General features: G+C 39.0%; 1 protein-coding gene across 2 annotated transcripts in view; it reads left to right on the forward strand.

The window, feature by feature from the left end:
* cdk14 (cyclin-dependent kinase 14) overlaps positions 1-22,954 on the forward strand; it is a 210,338-nt gene that overhangs the window by 48,642 nt on the left and 138,742 nt on the right. The window contains exons 1-2 of one of the 2 annotated variants that reach the window (XM_033980457.2): positions 4,322-4,457; positions 18,894-19,139. In XM_033980457.2, coding sequence (XP_033836348.1) covers positions 18,909-19,139 — 231 coding nt within the window. In that variant the 5' untranslated portion in view covers positions 4,322-4,457; positions 18,894-18,908. Of the gene's footprint in view, positions 1-4,321; positions 4,458-18,893; positions 19,140-22,954 lie in introns of those variants that run through there. The other variant, XM_033980456.2, reaches the window with a different exon arrangement.

Here is a 22,954-nt window from a genome sequence, read left to right on the forward strand (position 1 = left end):
AAGAACTGGCATATTTCCTCATGTATGTTGAAAACAGCATTGACGTTTGAGAAAATTTTAACAAAGCATTTTTTTGTGGAATACCTGATGCAGCCCAGCCTCACCCAGACTCTGCATCCTGCGGGCCCCAGATAATTTGAATTTGAGACCCCTGCTATAGGATATAATGTTGACGTAAAGGAATCATCTTTGTTTCATCCCCTCTGTTAATTTATTCAGTTGATATCACAACTGACTGGAAAACAACAATAGAAGCTAATTGCTAGTAATTCACTGATATCCAGATAGTTGCATTGTGTTTCCTGTTAAAACACAAAAGCATATCAAAAAGAAGTGTCAGCATTTTATATTCACTTATGTTATTATTCTAAAATCATTTTGCCATAACAAAAAGAACCACATTGTATTATCCGCGCTGTTGCCTCCGCGAGTGCTTCCCCCCATGAGCCTGTGTTTGGCCTTTCTGAGCATCCAGGCGAGATATTCCTTGTCTGCTTAGCTTCACCTTTTACCCCTCACCCTCCCCCACTTCTCTCTCCTCTCTCCCCCCCAGGGCTGTCAGAACCCCCAGTGGTCCCCCATACTGTACATGCAGCTGTGTGTATGGGCTTCCGGAGCAGAGTCGGGGGCCAAATGTGAATGCATCGCTGAATAATGAATGACCCCCAGCCAGTTTCTACCCCCACATCTCCTCTACTGGCATCTGCACTTTTCAACCTGTATGACTGTGTGTGTCTTGTACAGACTTTTCAAATCATAAAACTACAGACTTTATACACACCGGGAAAGCCAAATCTGACCTATAGTCCAATTCTTGAGAACTTCAATTATACTTGGAGCACCGCTGCATGTAACGACATACTGTGATCATGCAAGGAGAGGCATTCAACTACACAGGGTAAGAAACAGTCAAGCAAATATTAGACATGTATTTGGATGTGTCCTCACTCATTTTAAATCAGTAATGAGACAAATTATGGTCCCTCCACCTCAGACTTGATTGATATATCTATTTGCGCTGTGGAAATAAAAAAATGTTCCTAGTACTTACTGACAATTCCACGCTCAAAGGAAATGAGTTGTCGCTTATCTATACTCTGCCAAAATGTAGTTATATGTATGTTACACATTTTATGAGCAATTATAACTATTGAATTGTAGAGCCAGTGCTAAATTTGCACCCGTTTGGTTCTTTGACCTGCATGTAGACTGGAACAAGAGTTGTTCTGTAGTGTATCAGGAGAAACAAGACAAAATCAGATCAAGAGCGTACTCTGAGTTGCCTGTGGATGTAAGCATAGTGATAGATGGACCTTTGTTTGTCCCGAAGTCCATATCCATTCTTATTTCCACTTTAATCCTACTTTGCAATCGTCCTATACGTTTTAGCCAGTTCTGGTTTATAAATCTTAGTCCTGGTTTAGCTCTCATTCATTCCTGGTTTAGGTGAGAATATGTATAGTTCACAGTTTTGTCAATTAAACATAATACTGTATTTACTGCATTTACTGAACTGTATTTACTGAAGTGCACTGGGTGTACGAACACATCATGATCTTGCTTTGTGACATTTTCAGCAGAAGTGGCAATCACTATTTGACTTAAAAAAATGTTTTGGCTGAATGATACCGTCTGAAATAGGATTTAGATCCAATCTGAATGGTTTTATTGGGGATTTCACACCTGCCCGACCCCACAGTGCCACAATAGACAAGACGTTTCGTTCCTGTAGCAACAAACCTGACAGTCAAGGTCATCTGTGTGCGGCAATGAGAACAAAGGAGGGGAAACTGAAAGAGCCACTAAAGGAAGAGAGAATGTAGTGAAACATTGGGGTGAGGCACCTTCACTCATGTCAATATAGAGAGTGGTTGGCCTGCCAAACTCAAGTTAAAGGTCATAATGCAAAACTGAGCTTGAGATTTTCTATCAGTGTGGGACAGAATAGAGTTTGAATGGTGGTTTTCATTCAGCATTAGCTTAGTTGTATTTCGTGTGATTCATTCATGGATGAATTTTGTCCTGCAAGCATCAGTGCTAAATTTAGATACATGTTCAGCTAATTTGGTAAAAAAAAAAAAACACTGCATTGTCATTTTGCATGAATAAGAACAGTCAATGGTCCATGTTGCAGTTAACAATAAACTAAGTATAATGATGATCTATGTGTGTAACAAATAATCCCTAAATTCTAAAAACACCCTGTTGTGTTCTCACGGCACCACCAGCTCTACGTCGCTTCTCTTTGACAGTGTGGAAGACACTTTGGAAGTTCAGGTGAGCCAGAGCAAAGGCCTGGTGTAGGGGGAACAAATTTCACATCTGTAATCAACTGGTAAAAAATCTAACATACAAAAAAGCAGCAACACAAAAAAACAAATACTTATAGATGGTACATTTTAATTATGTGTTTCTCAAAAAATCTCTTATTCAAAACGGGGTCAAAAAGCCAGCAGAGGGCAACAAAGTAAACTTTCCATTTTCACATGCATTTTGCCATTATTTATACATTACAAATATTTAGTAATCAATGTAGCTACAGAATTCACCGTATTAATGAAATTAGCTTAAAAATACAGTGAAATGCCTTTGAAATACTAGCATTGTAGAGTCTTTGTGCAATGAGGTTTTTCATTCACATTTTGTATTGAATTGTGTTCCATTAAGTGTAATCTCCATAATAGCACAGTATCAGACCCCAGAGACAGTGAAACAGGGCATAAACTAGTTTTATTGTAAAGCCTGCTCTGGTTAACCACCTGATCTCATGTTTAGCTTTAGGTGTGTGTGTGTGGGTGTGTCTGTGTGTGTGTTGTGGGGGCTGGTAGGGTGACATAATGGGGCAAAGTACAGGTCAAGTGCTCCATGGTCCTGGTATAGCCATAAATATAAAGTAATTGGCCCCAAAATGGATTGAGGGACCCCATCAATAAGATTAGACACACAAGAGTGACATCACCGGCTGCTAATGCTGGGAGCAAATTCACATATTGAAGAATAGTAATTTTGCTTTTATATATTTGTTTATCCAAAATGTCAAATTTGCATTATATTGTTGGTAACATAGAACTGTACCCTATAAGAGGAACAAATCTTTGATATTATTTTGCGGACACAGGTTTTATTGGCAGGTGATGTGAGAAGACATTATGGGGAACAGCTAAGTGTTTCCCAAAAGAATTACTATGCCTAAAACAAATCTGAAATCCATCTAACATCTTGCATTAGAACAATTGCGAACAGGAGCTTGTAAGCATCATGTAGGCATCCGTTTATATTTGACTTATGAATGAATAAAATCTGTTAATTGTTCATGCGTTTTCTCACTTAGGCCTAATTAAGTTACTTGAAGCTGCAATTCAACTATTACGACTATAATTCATCCTGTAACTTAACTGCATGTATGGCACTTTTTCTTTTCAAACTTATTTACCTCAAGCCACTCTAAAGTGTGTCGCAATGCAAGGCTAAAGCATCAGTTCTGTAATCCTTTTGAAACTCCACATAATAGACTTGATTGGAGTATATGTATAAAACTATAAAGATGTCATGAGACGATTCAGTCGAAAATACCTATTGAATGATATGTCCTTGAGCGACTGCATTTGAGACTTTCTGGATTTCAAACAATAACAGATAATTTGTTGGACCAAGGTCATCACCACGGAGCCACTATGGATGCACTGCAAAGTATAGCTCCTTTCTCTCTTTTTTTGTTCAGCCAGTAAAAAAAATATTACATGCAGACAGGAAATAGCAGCTTTTACAAAATGAGGTGAATGAAGACATCAGAGTACATTGATGCTTCTGTTGTTATAGTTACTAACTGATGCTCTTGACCACACAAGAGATATAGTATATGATGTGTGAACTGGAGATTGTTTGCTTATCACATTTAGCATTCGCATCTGTAAACCCTGCGATGCTAACAGCTAATACTGCAGATGCTACTGTTTGCTTCCTCAAACTCCTCCGGGCCGTACCATTTTGGCGTGTAAACGGGGGGTCCTTTAGGATTCCACTTCACGCCATCTCCTCCTTCAACAGTGTTTCCGCTCCCATCTGTCACATTGTACTTACTCACCACTCACCCCCACCCCCACCCCCCGTCTCCGTACCCAGGGGAGGGCTGTCGGCGCTGGGCAAGGCGAAACGCAGCATCAGCCTCCTAATACGGCGCTCCTAATACGCTACCTCGGATTTCACTCACTCATGCTTTGAACACGCCCCCCTCCATCCCTTCCTCCTCCCTCCTCCTCGCCGCTCTGCCCATAGTACAATCTCATCACTGGCAACACAGCGAGACGGAGGGGGGGAGAGAGAAAGCAAAGCAAGCAAGAGAGAGGAGGGAGGGAGGAGGGAGATGTTTTCAGCTGGGTTGCAGGAAGAGAGCTTTGGCCTGAATGCGTACTGTCTGCTCCTTTGAGGCATCCAGGTGAGCTGTTTCATCTTGGAAGGTAAGCATTCGTGACACCATAGTATTTTTTTAACTGCCTTTTCTTGTGCGCGCTTTGCATCCCCGTGGCTGTCACCTCTCCTCCCCTCCTCGCTTGCTTGCTTCCTCCTCTTCCTCCTGAACAATTCTCTAAATGCCTCAATCTCGAGACATTAGCGACATTAGCGTGCACATGAGATTGGACTTAAGTGTGCGGTAAGCCTGTGTGAATGGTTGTCATTTTGCAAAGTGACGGTGTACAGCGTGAGAAGCTTCAAACTAGCACATGAGTCTCACATATATCGGGGGAGGATGTGACGAAGGAGTATGGGGATATCTAGGAAGTAGAGGGGGGCAAAAAGTGGGGTGACGGTTGCAGTTTCGGAAGTGTCACTGCTTTGGATGGCCAGCCTAGCTCATCCCTGCCTCTTATCGTACACACTACCACTACACTCTTGGCTAATAGGTTGTAAAAAGAGCACTAATGGACAAGACGGGATGGAGAATTTTCCTATACTTAATTCTATGTCCCACTTAAGGGCAGAATGATTCATGCAGGGCTGTGGGCACCAAAGGGAGGGTACTTTGGGCTAGGCCACTCGCCATCTGTGGCACTATTTCGTAAAAGGCGTAATGTTTTCGTGTGGATTCATTTTGAGGACAGCAGGCTAAGGCTTTTAGAGGGAGCAAGAAGGAGTGAAACTAGAGAAGTGGATGTAACAGAGTAGCTGGGTGTCATGTGATTATGGGTATGGGAGGAAACGGGCCAAAGCTAACATCTAAAGGCTTTAAAAGAAAACACCAACTTGGGTTAGTGCTTTGAAGCTAATGCAGCAAAAATAACTAGATTGTGAGGGATTGTAGCACATATTATGGTGGTATCAAGTGTTCCCGAAATGCTAGCTCACAGTTTTGGCATCTAACAGACCATGAAGGGAGACTGCTTTAAGGTTTGGGGCTTCTTCAGGCAAAGTATAGTGTTGATGCATTGGCCAGCGAAACTTGCAAAATACAGAATGACTTGCCAAGATGTGTGTGTGTGTGTAGGGTCCCTTGACAAATAGAATGTAAACTGCTACAAGGGCTGTATAAATAAGAATAAAGCAGATGGAAAGGAGTTCTTCAGTGTAATGTTCGACACCTGTCAAAATTATTTCTCATAGGTGACGTTTTTATAATTTTACGTTGCTTCAGGCGATGTAGCGATGAGGTCTTCTTCCATTTTCAGGAAAAGTTTTGCAAAATATATTTAAAACTGCCAAAACTTAACAAGTCCATAGACAACAGCTTTTAATAAAGTTAGATGGCGAGGAAAGAGTGTTCAACAACTTACTTACAACTTAGTATAATATATATTCCCCAAGTCTATGTCTTCCTAAGTGTTGGTAAAGTTGCCAAAAGGTCCAACAAGTGCCAAAAATGCAACTACGGGTTTATGTGGTCTGCAAATGTATTTTCACTTTTCAGGGTGAATTTAATAAATATGGATGTCTACAACTATTTGCAAGATATAATTACTATATCATATGTGTTTGAATTGGATTTTTCATATAGCTGCTTGCATGAATTCAGACCAAGGCTACACTAAGTGATCCAACAGGCATTTTTTTTTTTTTTTTTTTTTTTTTGTATTTAAGTTATAGCTTGTAAAAGTGTCAGAAATCATACCTGTATATATCTGTACATTCCCCACTACTTGTGTTTCCTCAGGCCACAAGAGAACTTTGCATTTGTAAGTTGGTTTTAGATCCTAATTGTCTTTTATTAAACACGTCTTGGTATTATAATAAAGAGCATAGAACTTACCTGAAGGCAAATTGCATCTTAAGTGGTTATGAGATGCCAAGCTTTCTGTTGTATTCAATCTATAAACCAATCTTAAAGTTATTTAGCGAGTACATTTGATCCATCATTCCAAGTCTCATATATAGTATTTCAGTTTCAGTTTATTATTACAATAAGTATTTTTATATTTAAAGCATAGACCAGGTTAGTGTCTGTCAGACTCTATAGGTCAGTGCTTCCATCATGTTAAAAATGCAAATGCCCACTTTGTAAAAAAAACAAAACCCTTTCTTATATCTTCCTGGAGCCCGTGCTATCAGTTGTAAGCAGTTTACCCTAATACGCTGCTCATCTGAACACAGCCTGATTGAGTTTAGTGCAGCCAGGCCCCTCTCACTTCCACTGGAGCTTTGCAAGGCTGTAATCACATTGTACAAAGTGAGTTCTGGCATGTCAGCTGGCTTTTTTAGCGCTGAGTAAAAAAGGTAGAGGTTATCTGTGCTGTAGGCTTATACCAGCCTCACGTGTTTCCCTGTTTTTCTTGTAGCTTAACCTCAGAGTTGTGTTCGCCTTGTTTTGTTTACTCCCACCTACAACCAATAAAAGTCAGACCACTTGTGATGGCAGTGGGAAGTGAAAGGCCACAGCCCACCGCATTGTTTTCTCAATCTGTACACATGCACTTTGCGATGGAGGAAGGACTATGAAATGTTACTCTAGCTCAGTATATCAATACACCGAAGAAGCAAGAGTAAGAGTGCTTGGCTGATAAAAATAATAAAGTATTGGGTTTATATAGACATGCCACTGGTCATACATCACACTCATATTAGGTGAATTGGATGAATCTGTGCTTAAGGACACAACAAAAGTATGCACTAGAGCCACTGCTTTCCCACTGCTACTACTTCTACTACTGTTACTACTGATGTTTTTTCTTATAATAAACAATTTTAACTTCACATCACTAGGCCTATCATGTATTTATTGTGACAAACCAACAAATAAACACTTCTACTAATCTTACGTCTTACTATCCAATACAACTGCTGCCATTTCAAGTGCTTAATTCATACATAGAGGCTACAGCAACCTTATGTGTACTCCAAAATGAAATATTGAGTGACTCTGTACAGTAGTATGGGTTGCTCACAGGGTCGCTCGCAGTTTCCACAGGAGCTGAATGGCTGAGTGAGTGATTCATATCAAATAGCAGCAAAATGCCTGTGTTTGCTTAAGTGGCACTTTCAGTAATGAGTGAATGCTGATGCCCAATTAGAGCTGGAACCACAGTCACTTAAAGCCATAGTGTTTTACTGATGTGGAGTGGACTCTCGGTAATGGGGAAATACCAGCAGGAGCCCGGCCATTTAAAGAACTAGACTCATTGTCAAAGCAAATAAAGGCTTAGTCATCATTATGAACAATAGTGGATTTCTTTGACATTTTAAAGGAGTCTGGTTTTATTGATTTGGTGCTTTTAAGGTGAAGCGCAGACAGATTGAAAATGCAATAGCTTAAATATGAGAAACATGTGTAACGTTTGCTATATTTAGAACTACTATACTTTCAACTGCTTACGTTTGACATCTTTTTATTTTTGTTGCTACTGTCATGCTAATGATATGGTTCCTCTTATGCATTGATTTCATTTGCTACATATTTAAGTCAAATGCCCTTTCATTCATAATCAGGATTCAAAGTGGCACAAAAAGTACTTCATTAGCCTGAAACCTTTTTAGCTGAATACTAATTATATCACTTCTACAAATAATACTGCTACTATTTAGTGTAAGGTGATGTATAGTGGATAAATCTAACTGCAGTTGTATTTAATTACTACTACCACAAGGCCAACACACATTCATTTTGACCCAATTTTGAATGATTTCCCAACTGTACCCAGACTGGACCAACCGTCTTTCTATTCATCTAATACATAGATAGAAGCATAAATTGGTGACGCACTTCACCAATTTATTTATCAAATCCAAAGCATATGCTAAAACATCACTTCTTTTTCAGAGTATAGGGACTGGTGACATAGCTAAATTGATAGGAAACAGCTTGGTCCCATGTCCCCTCAAGGGAAAAGCCCCCATTTACAACTTTACCCTGTCTTGCAAATGGTTTCTCCCTCTCTTCTCGTTATTTTGTGGCAGGTTGACTTTGAGAAAATGAGCAATCTGCAGCTCAAGAAAGTTAAAAGTTAGGTTTAGTTTGTCACTTTCTTTCTCATGTGTCAGAACTCTGGCAGCTCATTTGAACAGAAACTGTTGGAGCTGAAGTGGATGTTTTGGTGGCTTTGCTATTGCCCTGACGCTGGAGACTGGCCAATATAGTCATTTATATATCTACACTTTTATATTCTGTTGCAATCCAATCAAATGCAATGGGCAGTTATGCTTTTAGGCCGTCTGGTAAGTTTTGGCTCGGTGTCTGTGATGTCTGTTGGTTCTTCCATTTACATTAGCTATATGGAATACATTACAGACAATATGTGTATAAAAGTGGCATTAACTATTTCAGTTGTAGTATTATGTGTCAGGAAAGATTACTTGCATATTATATAGTCAAAAGTGAACTTAAATTCAAGTTGTTTTTTGTTTGTAAAAGTTATAATTACAATGACAGTATGTATTACCATAAACAAATCCACCACCATTTTTTTTTTAGCTTCCTACCATGTTATAACCCTGTTCCCACATCAAAAACATGCATGAAGAGGTTTTAGATGTCACACATGCACGTTCCAGTACTTTAGCAATTTCTCCCGGGCTCTATTCCCTCCTTATGGTGAGCTGTAAGATTCTGTCCAACGCTCAACCCACAAACCTACGTCACCCATGCTCCCACACAACACTTCTCCATAAATATGCAAACATGATACAAAAATGTACACAACTTGACAAACCTGATATAACGTGCAGTAGTTTCATTAGCGGGGTTGTATTGTGATAGTGCTCTGAAGGGGGAGTAACTTGGCGTGGAGAGCAAAGGGAGGGGAGACTCAGAGCTTCAAAAACAAAAGTTAAAAAGGTAACATGGTGATCTGTCTAATATGCAGTGTATTAGCAGTTAATGCCCCCTAATGGTAAAATGCCCCCTTTTTAAAATAATTGTCTAACTCCATTATATCAAAACAATCTGTGATGTGGGAATTTCCAACAGTGAACTCATACATCTAAACCTCAAATCAAGTTTAATCTAGTCTAGAATAGTTGTGTGAAACAGACTATATTAAAATTCAATTCATTTTTTGTTGCTCCTCCTTCTGTTAAAATGCACCCTGCCAAACCCAAAATATGTCTGATTTATCAAAAGTTTTCTTGTGTAGCTGTGAATAGGTGGCCCATTCGTCGTCGTGCTTTTGTATCTGGGGCATTGCACCGTATTCTAATTAAGATTCACAACCACACGATATCTCCAGGCTGGTTTTCAACGTGATAAAAGAAGCTACCGCCACAAAATAACAAAATGCATTCCCATCTTTTATTTAGCGCTTTTGCTTAATGAAAATGACTTGCAAAGAGAACGGTCACTTTGAGTTTGTCAGTAGTCCAAGGATGTGCCTCTGTGTGCCAAAATACAACTTTTAATAGGTGTTTTTAATTTTTTAGGTCGAAATAATAAAAGTCACGGTTTAATCAATCTCATTCAGGAGGACAAAAACTACTACCAAGGTTAATAGCTTCTTTAATTTATATTGGCCAAGATCGTGCCAAGTGACAAGTGAAAAGATACAAGATTGGATGATATAAATTTTAAGAGCAAGTTTGTGTGGAAAGTATAGGTAAGCTCTCAAAGTCGCATTGACATTTATGGACACGCTAAAACACCGTTATATACAACCTGGGCTGTGGTAAGGTCATGAAATCCTTTACATCCCTCTCTGATTGATAATAATAAGTGTGAAATTACATTGTACCCATGTGCTAAATCAGAGCAGCTATGATGTATTGGGGCACAGTGTGGTTGAAGGTTAGACATGATTGGACTTCTGTTATTACTTGTATCTAACATGAGCTATTTCTGCTATTTATTCTAAGCAGAATATTAAGACTTTCATTTTTCATCAAGTGACATCACCCGTGAGTTTTGACCAATAGTATACTGCGCTTATGCTTGACCATGTTGAACCTCTGAATGTACATAGCTACTCAATAACATCTTAAAGCAAACATTGCAAAAAAAATGTTGACAAATGATGTATACCAAAAAGCAGTGGATCCCCTATTTTTGATGTATTCTACACCATTTTGGCTGGATAGAGGTCGGTTCAGTTTCTACCTTTGAGTACAATACTTTCTGAATGAATACCTTAACTTGACAAATAGTAAATAATAGTTTTGCCAGAGATATAATTGTCCTGTCTTTACTCTCTTATCAGCTCCTTTTGACCTAGCTATGAAGCATTCAGCTATCAGCATTGACAACATATTACACATATTGCAGCCCAATTTTTCAAACTGCATCACTGTTGTGGAAACTTTAGCACGCAAATAATGAAAGTAAAAATAACTTGAGCTAACTCCATTTTGGATGACACTATTGGCTGTTAACTAATATCTAAAAACACATGTTAGTTCTGGCCGATCGTTTGTAAGACCTAATAATTACTCACTTAGCTTTGCTGTTTGAAGGGGGAACCGGCAAAGGAAGCTATATTTAGTCGTAACACACGCATCCTCCATCTGCCTTTTAGGAGCACTCAAACAAAGGCGGCGATTGGGAGATGAGCAGCTTTTTCCAGTCTCCTCCATTGTTGCTGTATCGTCTTGCTTTCATTGTAAGCCCGGAGATCTAGAGGCTCATGACCAGATGATCGGTGTGTTTTGTGCGAGTGAAAAGTGTGTTCACACGGCGATGCGTCCAACTTAATGTTAACTTTTATGGCCTTTGTGACTCCTTTCGTTTCAAGCTAAAGCCGCCACACTCCCTATTGCATTAGGAGAGGCGGAAAGAAATGGGATACTCAAGAGACGTACCTGCATTTATGGAAAACTTTTTTACACTGAGTCTCTTTGCTAAATGTATACTTGAGATGTCACAAGCTTTTAATGTGACTTGTGCCGATCCCCAGCCTGTATAAAAGCAGAAGGTAATAGAAGGGTGTTCACTGTATTGTTGAAAATATATATTGCTCATGACATTACCAGGCAGATGTACTAACAAGACCAAAAATGAAAACATAAAATTGTTACTTGCTTTCCTTCCCTTGGTAATAAATAGTTATAGTTATAAATAGTTGCCTATACTAAAAGACCATGGAACATACAGTGCACGTCCTAGTACTATTTGGCTGCTTTGTTTGCACTATTGTAGTACTGTAAAAAATAATAGAAATAACGTTTAAGAATTATGTTTTATTAGTGTGAACCTACTCTACCATTGCATTACCTTTTGACAAATCCTTAACACTCCCTTCAGACTAATGGGGTCACTGCTGCAGTAAACAATGCAGGTCAGTCATGTTTGTTTACGCATGTGTACATAAGTCATCCTATATGAACGTGAAAGGGATCTGAGATGAGAACAGTGATTGAAGAGCCTGTCCTTCAAGTCCAAATCGATATGTGGTAATGGCATTCTCCAGGGGCTTTCCTGTCGCAGTGAGGGGGGCGCTTCCATCCTAGGAACAGAGGAGCGGCCAGATGTTACCAGAAGACCCCTGCTGAGATCAAACTGGATCACATATGCACAAGTTATAGAGAGGTAGTTGGAATACATTTGGTCATAATCTTTGAATATTTTATAAACTGTAACATGCAACAAGGATTCATGATTTAAATATACATTATTGCATTGTAAGGGCTAAATGTAAAAACTCCTGTTCCCTTTGTCTTGCCCCAGTACACATATATTGTATAAGCAGAAATAATAAGTCCGCTGTGTACTGTCTGCATATAATTATAAAGCATTTTCTTGGCCAATAATCAGGAAGTGCACGGTGGCATGCTACTTGTTGTCAGCTTTACCGTCAACAAAAAAAGTGCAAGTTAAGTGAGGAATAACTTAACATACTACTTACATTATACTAATATATGTCATGTAGCCTGTGTTATTTACTTTACTTTCTACTCCAACTGCATTACATTAAATATTTTAGTATCTTAATTAAGCAGCAGTGTAGACTAATGAAGTGGTGTACAATGCAAGTGTACAAGCGCATGCTGTTTTGAATATTTTATGCTTTTCAATTTACCTTACTGTGATGTAGATGATGTATTTTTTGCCGGTCGTAAATAATTTTCTCATATTTCAGCTATAAATACTTGTGTAGCTCACTCGTGCGTGGCATCATTAGCACAGAACAGGTTTGTGCGATATAGGTTAGTGGAGCCATATGGTGTTTTCTGTGGAGTCAATGCAAGTCAAGGTCTGGGTTGTAATTAAACATGCTACACCATTTATCAAAGAGGACGTTCTAAATGCTCACTGTGTACTGCTTTGGCATGAAATATTACCTGGAGGTGTGTGTGTTTATGGGAAGGCATTACTTTTAGTGCTTGTTCATGTTTACTATTTTTAGAAGTCATTTGCGTTTGCCTTGGTCAGAATAAACATGACAATATACATATTAGCTGTGATATTATTAACCTCAGTCTCTCTTTTGGATTGCTCGGTAAATGGTCATGGCCACATTTTTATAAAGCGCTTTTACACCTTTAAGGCAATTAAAGTGCTTTACATCAAGGAACCACTCACCCATTCACTCATACATGCAAACACCAGTGGACGCAGACAATTGTACCACCAACCTGTGGGTCAGTAGATCTGACCACTTTACCAATTTATGTCGAGAGCGGGATTTGAGCCACCAACCTTCGGATTAGTGGACAAACACTCCAAAGTATGTTTAGTAGCTTTGGCACTTCACGTATTGGTTTATTTTAAGTAATTTTAACCTATTTTGACCCCCTGTTTGACTGCTTTGGTCCTAATTTCACAATATATTGGTTGAGGGTTAGACACCTGCTTGTCTCAGTGGAGATGTTATTGTTTTGCAAGGAATGTCCCATAGTATGACATTAAACTTGTAACTATGGAGACAAGCAGGTGGCATTTATAAGCTGTGTTACTGGTGAGATCTGTGGAGAGTCTATTTCTTTTACAGCAAGAATACATTCATGGGATCAAAACACCTGTAATTAAATAAATGCAAGACAGATAAGTTCCAGGCAAAGCAATGACATATTTATGGAAACAATCAGATGGTTAGAAAAGTTATAGTGCGTCTTTAACTAATTTATTTTGGGGGGGTTTTCCTGGTTAAAATCTGGTTTTTAATAGCAGCTGTGTCTTTTACGCTTCAGTCCTAGTCCCTGTTTAGTTTTAGTTATTTTTGTTTGACCCAGTTAGCTTAGACTGGTTTATTCCATGGCTTAGTCCTGTTTTTTTGTTTTATTTTTTTATTTTTTCCATTTCTCCCATTCACCGATGCATGCCTTGGGTGCAATAAAAAATCAATTCATATTAAAGGTATGAAAACAATGATTTATTCATGAATGGAATAAGCAGCGTGCAAACTCTGTCACTTGCCCTATAGTAACTTTGCTTCGAAATGATGGGGTGATCATGTTGCTTATGTACAATTCATAACACAAAAGCTGTTGATGAAGGTAGACACATTATACGGGAGGCCATAGAAGAACCATCAGTCACTGTCAAAACTGCATCTTCAGAAATAAGAGGGATCTACAGGACCACAGAGCTGACGGACAGGCCATGATCCTTTAAAGGCCTCTTAAAGGATACGTTTGCACTTTCTAGGAAACTTTATATCCTCTGTTCATCAAGACCATTAAGATAGATTGTTTACGTGGTGAGTGGCATAGTGCTGAAAGCTATTGAACCCTATGGTCTCGGCTAAACATTTGAAATACAACGGAACTTACGTAGGTTTTAGCAATTAGTGTGCGGATTTTATGCAGGATGTAAAGACGGAATATGGTGAAAACTAAAAGAAGGTGCATTTAGGCCTGTCACAATAACAAAAGTTGAAATATGATCTGTTGTATAAGGCAGAATTATCCACCTAAATGTACAATATTGTTAAAAATATGAACTGCAATAAATAGCTGAATGAAACGCGTCCGTAGTTAGTTTTTTGTCTGTTCTAGTATAAGTTGGGATGAAAAAATATCAAGTCAAGTCTCCAGTGTAGTCTTTGTGCCATCATCAGACCTGCCTAAATGCACCGAGAAGGGTGTGTCAGGAAGGGCATCTAATATGAAACATAGACCAACGTGTGAATCATTATTATATATTAGTGATTTGTACAAAGGCAGATGATTTGATGAGTCCATACATTTTCTCAGATGCAGCAATTGTAACAAACTGCACATTCATAAGATCGTATACACACTTGGAAGCTATCAGTTGTCAAAAACATGTGGATCTGTATGTTCCTCTCAGACTGTGCTGTGATGCCAGCTCTTGAAAGAAAGTGCTCATGTCGTGTCTGAAACAGAATATTAGCCACACTATTGTCATTGGTGAATTTTTAAAGTGTGGTTAGTCAATATGCCTATCAGGCGAGAGGTCAGAAACACTGTCTTCTGGGTTTAGCAGTGAATTGTATTGTGTCACTCAGGCTAAATGGTGATCAGAGCAAACCTATTGATCAGTTTGATTGTGGCTGGATCTAGATTACACAGGCATTTATACAAAGAATTGGCACATGGCATTGTGAAAGATAAAACCTCATTGTCCACAGCTGTTAAATGTTCGTGATGTTAACTGCTGTAATTTGCACAACAAAAGATATATTCAGCGTACTTCTTTCCATTCTCCTCAAGTTCCCATTCAACACAAAAGGCCATTAGCCAATGTCCTGAAGTCACACCTGCTATGCTTCGTAAATGGAAAATATATTTGTTTGTAGCGTATTTGAAATATTTGAAATGTGAATCATGTACTCACCAATAAAGACGATGGTATATCCCTGTTTAAAAGCCTTATTTTACTGTTATGTTATATATGCCATTATGATATTTAATGATGGCAAGGATCGTTAACCAGCGTCTGATATGGTCCCACAGTAAGTTTGGTAGTTCAGTGTTGGTATTGAGTTTGATTAAAGTGCGCACCGGTTTGGTAAATAATTATGGCTTCTAAAAATGTATATTGTACATGCTTTTACATCTTTATACAGTGCCCAGAATGTAATGAGTTAGAAAAACTGTGGTTCATTGCCATCGCATTTAGCAATTCATTCTTTCATTCATTTTATTCAACTGTAATTTTAGTATTTGTTAACATAAATACATAGGTCCATCAAGTTATACTGTACAAATACAATATCAAATCTCAAATAAAACAGTTAGATCCAATACACACACTCAAAAAATGAAACAACCCCTCTCCCAACCCTCCTTTCCTCCACCCAACCCCACCCGTCCCACCCCACTCCTCCCATCCCTCCCACCGTACTCCCCCACAACATTCATCCACGGACAATTCATGTTTACAGTCAAACCCATTCACTCGCATTTAGCAATTCAAATCTACTGAATGGGGAAAAAGTCCACAAAAAGTCCTATACAACAGGAAGAAGTCATGTGACAGAAACCCATGAATTATTTTATATATTTTATGAAATATTAGTGGATATTACAAACAATTACCTGCCCCACCTGCACACAATCCTGCCCCTTGTTTGTTATGGCTGTTCACGGCTGAGAGGACCCATTGTGGCGTATGCGCTGAAACCTGGCCCACACAGGCTGCAGAACAGGGCTTTGAGCTGCAAGCCGACTCCTCTCCTGTATTAGAGTAATTAGAAGTTCTTCCTGCAGGGGAGTCCAGCCTTAAATATTTAATCTGTAGGCAGCAGTGGCAAAACATGTCACACCGCCTGCGCCTTTTGTGTCCCGTGCACAGTCGGTGGAGCAGCGGCTGGTAAGGCCAACGAGCGTGTGGGCTGTATTTTGTGTTAGGATCCGTTTTTTTTCTGCTGTTTTTTGGATGTTCTGTTGTTTTCTTGTGTTGTGGAATGTCCGTGTTTTCAGGTTTCATGTACAGCAATGTTTGGAGCGTGTTAGCAAAGTAGGCTATAAGGCTAGACAAAATAGGAAGTGGAGGCTGGTGTTTGGAAGTGTGTTTCTTTCTTAGAGCGTTACCTGGATGTGATGGAATACAGTGAGACACAAGACTCTTAATGTCTGAGCTGGATAAGGTCTTCTTATTGGTTCAGGACAACAGCAGTGTATAGGCAATGTAGACTGTCCATATTTATAAAAAAGATGATGTTTTATGCTTGTCCTAATTTCTGATCATGTCCCAAAAGAAAAACAAAACATGTGCATAAAGTTTTTGAACAGGAGAAAAAAGGCTTAGGTTTATATTTCATGCCTCCAGATGCAATGTAGACATGTTCAAATCAAATATTCATATTGCTGATAATATTGCGGATGTATTCTTGATTATAAAACACTGGACATGACAGCTAAGTGGTTTGTTATAGATTGGTGTTTTGATGATTATACAATTAGAACGCAGAATGAGCTTCACATCAGTTCCTGGTTTGGGTTACCAGTGTAAAAGGTCCGTAAAAGGTGAATCCTTTCTACCTAAACTCCAGCACCTGCAGTCAATGAGAAAAAATAAACAAACAAAACACTTGTATATATCCTTCATATGCAGGTTAAGGCACTTGCACCCCAGGTAGTGTGAAGTTGAAATACCTTTTTTAAAACAGTAAGTAACAGTACAGTAAGTAAGGCTGGGTACTGTCTATGTGGTCTTTTGTGCTAATCATACTATTGCTTATGATGACTTGGCTGGTTTGTCAGTCTGGTAGCAGCCATCTTATCTTAAATTGTAATTACTGGATCCTGATTAAAACAAAAGTGTGCCTGCGTTCTTGTTTTTTTCCTTGGTGTGATATCAGTCCTGGACACAGCAGTTGTAGATGTCTGTTGGAGATAAGGTGTTGTAAGGTAAGAGCGTGTGCACAGACGAGGCAGACGGGAGCGCTGTTTTGATCTGAGAAGAGAGGAGATAAAACCATCGCTCTCATCTGTTCAGAGAGGTACCAGCCGTCCGACAGGAGGGACGGGCCCAGGCATCCAGAAAGAACCAGTTTGGAGCAGAATGACAGGGGTGCAGATTGTGGCACTGCTCTAAAGAACAATCACATATGGACTCTTTTCTTTACAAAACCCGTCTTTACAGAAGGGTTTTGGAATACAGCTTTGATTTTCCGTCTAATGGCCTTATTTTTTTTTTTCCAACTGTAATAATGTTTCTAGATAACTAGGCATTTGGTTGGATGAGAACCATAAGAAAGCAATTGCCAGGAGCAGAAAAAAATCTATTCAATCAGAGATGAGAACCATGTGTAAACAACAGCCTGTGACTATCCCAGATACTTGTTTCATGGTTCAACAGCAGAGAGAGAGTCGGGAGTAAGTAGGTGGGGCTAACAGTGCACTGTGACACTTGGTCTGTTGTGGTTCAAATAGGGAACACGCTCTTTAAGTTAAATATTTATGATTAGATATATGTTTTGGATGTTTTGGACGGTGCAGCGTCTGCAGTGATGCGGTCGCTGTATCGGTCCGTTGTGGTGAAGAAGGAGCTGAGCCCAAAGGCAAAGCTCTCGATTTACTGGTCAATCTACGTTCCTACCCTCACCTATGGTCATGAGCTCTGGGTAATGACCGAAAGGACAAGGTACAAGCGGCCGAAATGGGTTTCCTCCGCAGGGTGGCCGGGCGCAGGGTGGAGGAGCTCGGTCACACAGGAGGAGCTCGGAGTAGAGCCGCTGCTCCTACACGTCGAGAGGGAACCAGTTGAGGTGGCTCGGGCATCTGCTCAGGATGCCTCCCGGACGCCTCCCTAGGGAGGTGTTCTGGGCATGTCCCACCGGGAGGAGGCCCCGGGGAAGACCCAGGACACGCTGGAGGGACTATGTCTCTCGGCTGGCCTGGGAACGCCTTGGGGTCCCACCGGAGGAGTTGGAGGACGTGTCCGGGGTGAGGGAAGTCTGGGAGTCCCTGCTTAGACTGCTGCCCCCGCGACCCGGCCCCGGATAAGCGGAAGAAAATAGATGGATAGATGGATGTATGTATTAAGTTATAAGGGGGGCACAATGGCACAGTGTGTCAAATATTTGCCCATTAACCAGAGGATTGCCAAGTAAAACATGTACATATTGTTTTCCATGGGCAAGACATTTCACTCACATAGTTTTTTATGCAACCTTTACATAAAACACAGATTTTTGTCATTTATTTTCGTCTTACTGTTTGGACCTTGGTACATTTTTATCAATCAAATTATTATTACATATTTACATATTATTATTATTATTATTATTATTATTATTATTATTATTATTATTATTATTATTATTATTATTATTATTATTATTATTATTATTATTTATGTTTTATGTATGTATGTATTTATGTATTTATCAAATTATTATTATTTAATTGTAGTTTTTTTGATAACTCTATTTCTTCTGCTGGTTGGCTACAATGATGAGAATTTCTCCATAGGTTGAATAAAATTAATTATTATTCTGTTTTGGGCTGTTTAGTTCAGTTTGTTTTCAAAATGCTGGATGTCCTTCCTGAAGCCAAAACAATCCCACAGTCATTCTTAACTAGCTCAGCCAGTTTCATCACTCTCTTCACCTCCTCTCTTCATCTTTCTTCTCCAGATATGTGTCACGAAGATGTCCACACGCAGCGTCCAGGGATCCGACTCGGTCATCAAGCCCCTGGACACCATCCCTGAGGACAAGAAGGTGCGCGTGCAGAGGACCCAGAGCGGCTTTGACCCCTTTGAGAAGCCAACCAGTCAAGTGAAGAGGGTCCACTCTGAGAACAATGCCTGCATCAACGCTAAGACCTCCTCCACCGGGAAAGAGTCACCCAAACTGCGCCGACACTCCAGCCCCAGCTCTGTAAGTGGAGAGAAATTCACTAATATCTATTAATAATCAGTGAGCAGTAGGGGTGTCGTTATCATGGGCTTCTGTATTGATATATATTGAATAGTTTTGTATATTTTACCAATTTATTTTGTGACATCACTACAATTTTGTTGCTTATTTAAAAGAAGGAAATATGTTTATGGAACACAATTGACACATTGACTGTTTTGATGATTCAGATGGGTGTGTTTCATAGTAACTTTGCACAGGTAGTGGTTTAACAAAGACTTTTAATATCACAGTCATGATTTAGTAGTTATGTTATGAGCCTTTAAATGTTGAGCTTGTATAAGCTATGGATGAGTAAGCAATGTATTCTTCTAGTTAGTAAGATGCACTGAGCAAAATGCACTTTGTTCATTCATCTTCAATAAATGGAAGATAAACACACCATTAATGTTTTATTTTTTGTGAAAATGTGGTTGATCATTAAGCAAAGCCCTTATTTTTTACTGAATCATTTCAAATCGTATTGAATTGAATTGTATTGTATCAAATCAAAAGTGCACCGTATCGAGAAACGTATTGTATCGTATCGTGACCTAGACCTTAGTTTTTCTTTTTAAAAATAAAAATGGCATTCAGTACTGATTTCATGAACATTAACAACAAAGACATGGATGAAATACAAAACAAGCCACCCATCCATCCTTTACTGTGCCTAAACCAAGAACTAATGCACTGCAGACAACTTTTGTAAACAGAGCCATTTCTCTCAGGAATAAGCTGCCTCAAGAAATTATGCAAATACACAACTATGTTACATCTTAAAAAATCAATGTTTGAAAATGAAAATAAGGCTACATAGTTCATTCTAACCAAGCACAGTCGTTCACATTTGTTTCTGCGTCATTTCTTTATGATGGAACTTGCTGTGTTATGTATTGATTGTCAGTGAACAAATAGACATGTAAGGCTTTTACTTTGAGTGTGGACCCCGGGAATCGTAGTCTTTGCACAGAGACTAATGAGGATCTTTAAAGCGGTTTTCTAAATACAGAGTCACCTACTTTTAACCTTTAACTAAACTGACTGCCCTAAGGATCTTGACTGAGACTTGATTCTAAACCATATATTCAACCAGCCACACAATCACACATGAATGTAAAAGCATTATATACAAACTTGGCTAATTTTGAGTACATTCTGCATTACCATTATTGATTACTCTGCTGAAAGTAAACAAATAAATGAGTTTATCTGGAGGTGAGGTATTTTTCTCAGAATCTAAAGAAAACCATCTTATTGATTTGATCACTGAGCTCATGAAAGAGAAAACATAGCCCAGCTCATTTAAACTCACTCAAATGACTTCCATTGATTTCATCTGGCTTTTACTTGAGACGGATTAGTGAGGTTATTATGCAAGTTTAGTTTACAAAGAATAACTTCACCGTCCTCATACCACCTGTAGGCAAAGTAAGGTTAGGATGTACGTATAGATGCAATGTTTTAAAACTGAAATGAATACATCATGACCACCATAACGCATCGATCTACTGTTCCTTATTATTTTGTCCCCAGATTTGGTGTTAGATTGATTGAGCATAAGGTTTTGAAAGGCCAACTTGTGATGGCAAGACGACTGGACCAGATTATCTCCAAAACCCTTGTGTGGTGTTACCATACTGTATAAAGAAGTGGACTAAGTGAGTGTGACGTCACCCATAGCGTTCGGCTCCAGTAAAATGAGGCTCATTGAGGTGATAGTACTTACGAGGGCAAATTTAGAGCCGAGTTCCATATTTGGAACTCTGACTGCGAGTATCAAAGCCACTAAAGAGCCAATCTGGAGCGAAAATGTTGAAAATAACGCCCTTCCCTTAGCACCGCTGGTTTAGCAGGAAGTGGACACTTAGCAAAGCTGTCAATCAAACCTATTGCTAACGCTAGCGGAAGCGAACACGTGGAAAGAATTCACCTGATTTTTCTGTTATTACTGTTCATATCTTGAGTAACGGACACAATAGCAACATAAAAATAGGATCATGTAGAGTCAATACGAACATTTTAAGACCAAAATGATGAGGCTCACGGCAGGAGTTACAGAGAGAGGGGTGACAGTTTTTCAATGTAAAGTGAATTGGAGCCAGAGTCGATGGAGCTGGAAGTATGCTTATTTGCAGTGGGTAGAGACAAGTGTTCCATGGAAAGAGAGATGCGTTAGAATCGCATTTAGGGCAACAGGTAAAAATACAAGCATTATGTACACTGTTTCCGATTATTTTTACAATTAACGGTCACTATACACATACACACTCACACACACACACACAAATCCAGACTTTGATACTGAAACTAAGTACCAAGTAGGTCTACCAAGACTAAATCATAACATAAATACGACAAAATTGAAGGAGTAGTTTTAGAATAGCCTTGACAACTTGAACTAGTTTCTGCATAAAAATGACATTCTGTTGTCTAAAAATATACCACTACATTCCTACGACACATACGGCTTTAGCCTATATCATGACATGAGTTGCCAACTATGCTGAACTACTCTGAACTATGCCCTTTTCCATGGTTCCTCTAAAAGCAGCCTTGTGTATTAGCCTTGGTGCCACAGATGGGCTGCAGAGAGGACGCAGGAGTCGGGGAAATTATTCAGCGCCAGTCACTGCAGTTTGGTTTGAGAAAGCAAATTGTGTTGAGGATTGTGCTGACGTTTCCATAGCAACACTGCTTGGGTTCTGTTGTACACACAAGTTTAAATTTGATTTGATCTATTTGTACTGGTAAGTAATTAGTCAACTCATCCAAAAGGCTTTGAGTAAAAGCTAATTTGTTTTATGCCTCTGCCTTTGTAATGGAAGTTAAAAGTTAAATTCCCAGTGTGTCAAAAAACTCGACTAGAATATGTAGTAGACAGTGGATAAACGAAGAGATGCTGCATTAGGAAGGGCATTCTGCATTAAAAATAAAAAAAATAAAAAATAAAATTAGCAAGCATAACCCTGAATATATATTGTGCATATCTGTATATTTAAAATGTGTGACGATTTTTACTTTCCTACTATATATCACTGTCCTACTACATATTATTTTCTCACCATTTGAAAAGTACCAGTGGATTGGAGTATTTAGCTGCTAATAAAGTCATGTTGATATCTACTTGAAACTGCTATTAGATCATTAACCAATTTTTCTCTAACCAAAAAAAACCAAAAAAAAAACAAGTTTAGCATTTGATCTAACTGAAAACCCACCAGAAATTACCTTGTTTATTTCTCAGGAGTTCTATTTTGGCGGGCAGGCTATTTTCCCTTTCTTCTCCCTTAATTGAGAGCTTTATACAAACAGCATGATTTTCTTAATGACCCAAATGAGATTTTCAGGATTCATGCGGGCTCACGCACTTTTAAAATTCATCTCCAAATGTAAAATGGCTAATTAGCGTGTGCACAAACTGGATTGAATGAGTGTATTATGATGTCTGACTGATCGCCTGCCAGCTTCTCTGCAAGATGCTAATGAACTGTTTCAACCGTGAACATGGAAAAAGTCCTCTTTCATCCAATCACTTTATTAGCAGCCACATTAAAGTAATATTCTACACACACGTTTACCTTTGGAATTACAAAGGTACATGTGTTTGTGGTCAGAAGTCCAATTTTTAAAAAAGTTAAGATTTAGATAATTAGACAAAGTTATTTAGCCAAAGTGTGTTAAAAAGCAAGTTGTTTCCTTACAGCAGAATTAGAATGTTTGAAGTTGTCGACTCCAAACATTTATTGCATCAAACACCACCAAACAAACCAAAACAAACATGGCGTCACTGGTGA

This window comes from Periophthalmus magnuspinnatus, chromosome 16 (assembly GCF_009829125.3).
Source record: "Periophthalmus magnuspinnatus isolate fPerMag1 chromosome 16, fPerMag1.2.pri, whole genome shotgun sequence".
Lineage (NCBI taxonomy): Eukaryota > Metazoa > Chordata > Actinopteri > Gobiiformes > Gobiidae > Periophthalmus > Periophthalmus magnuspinnatus.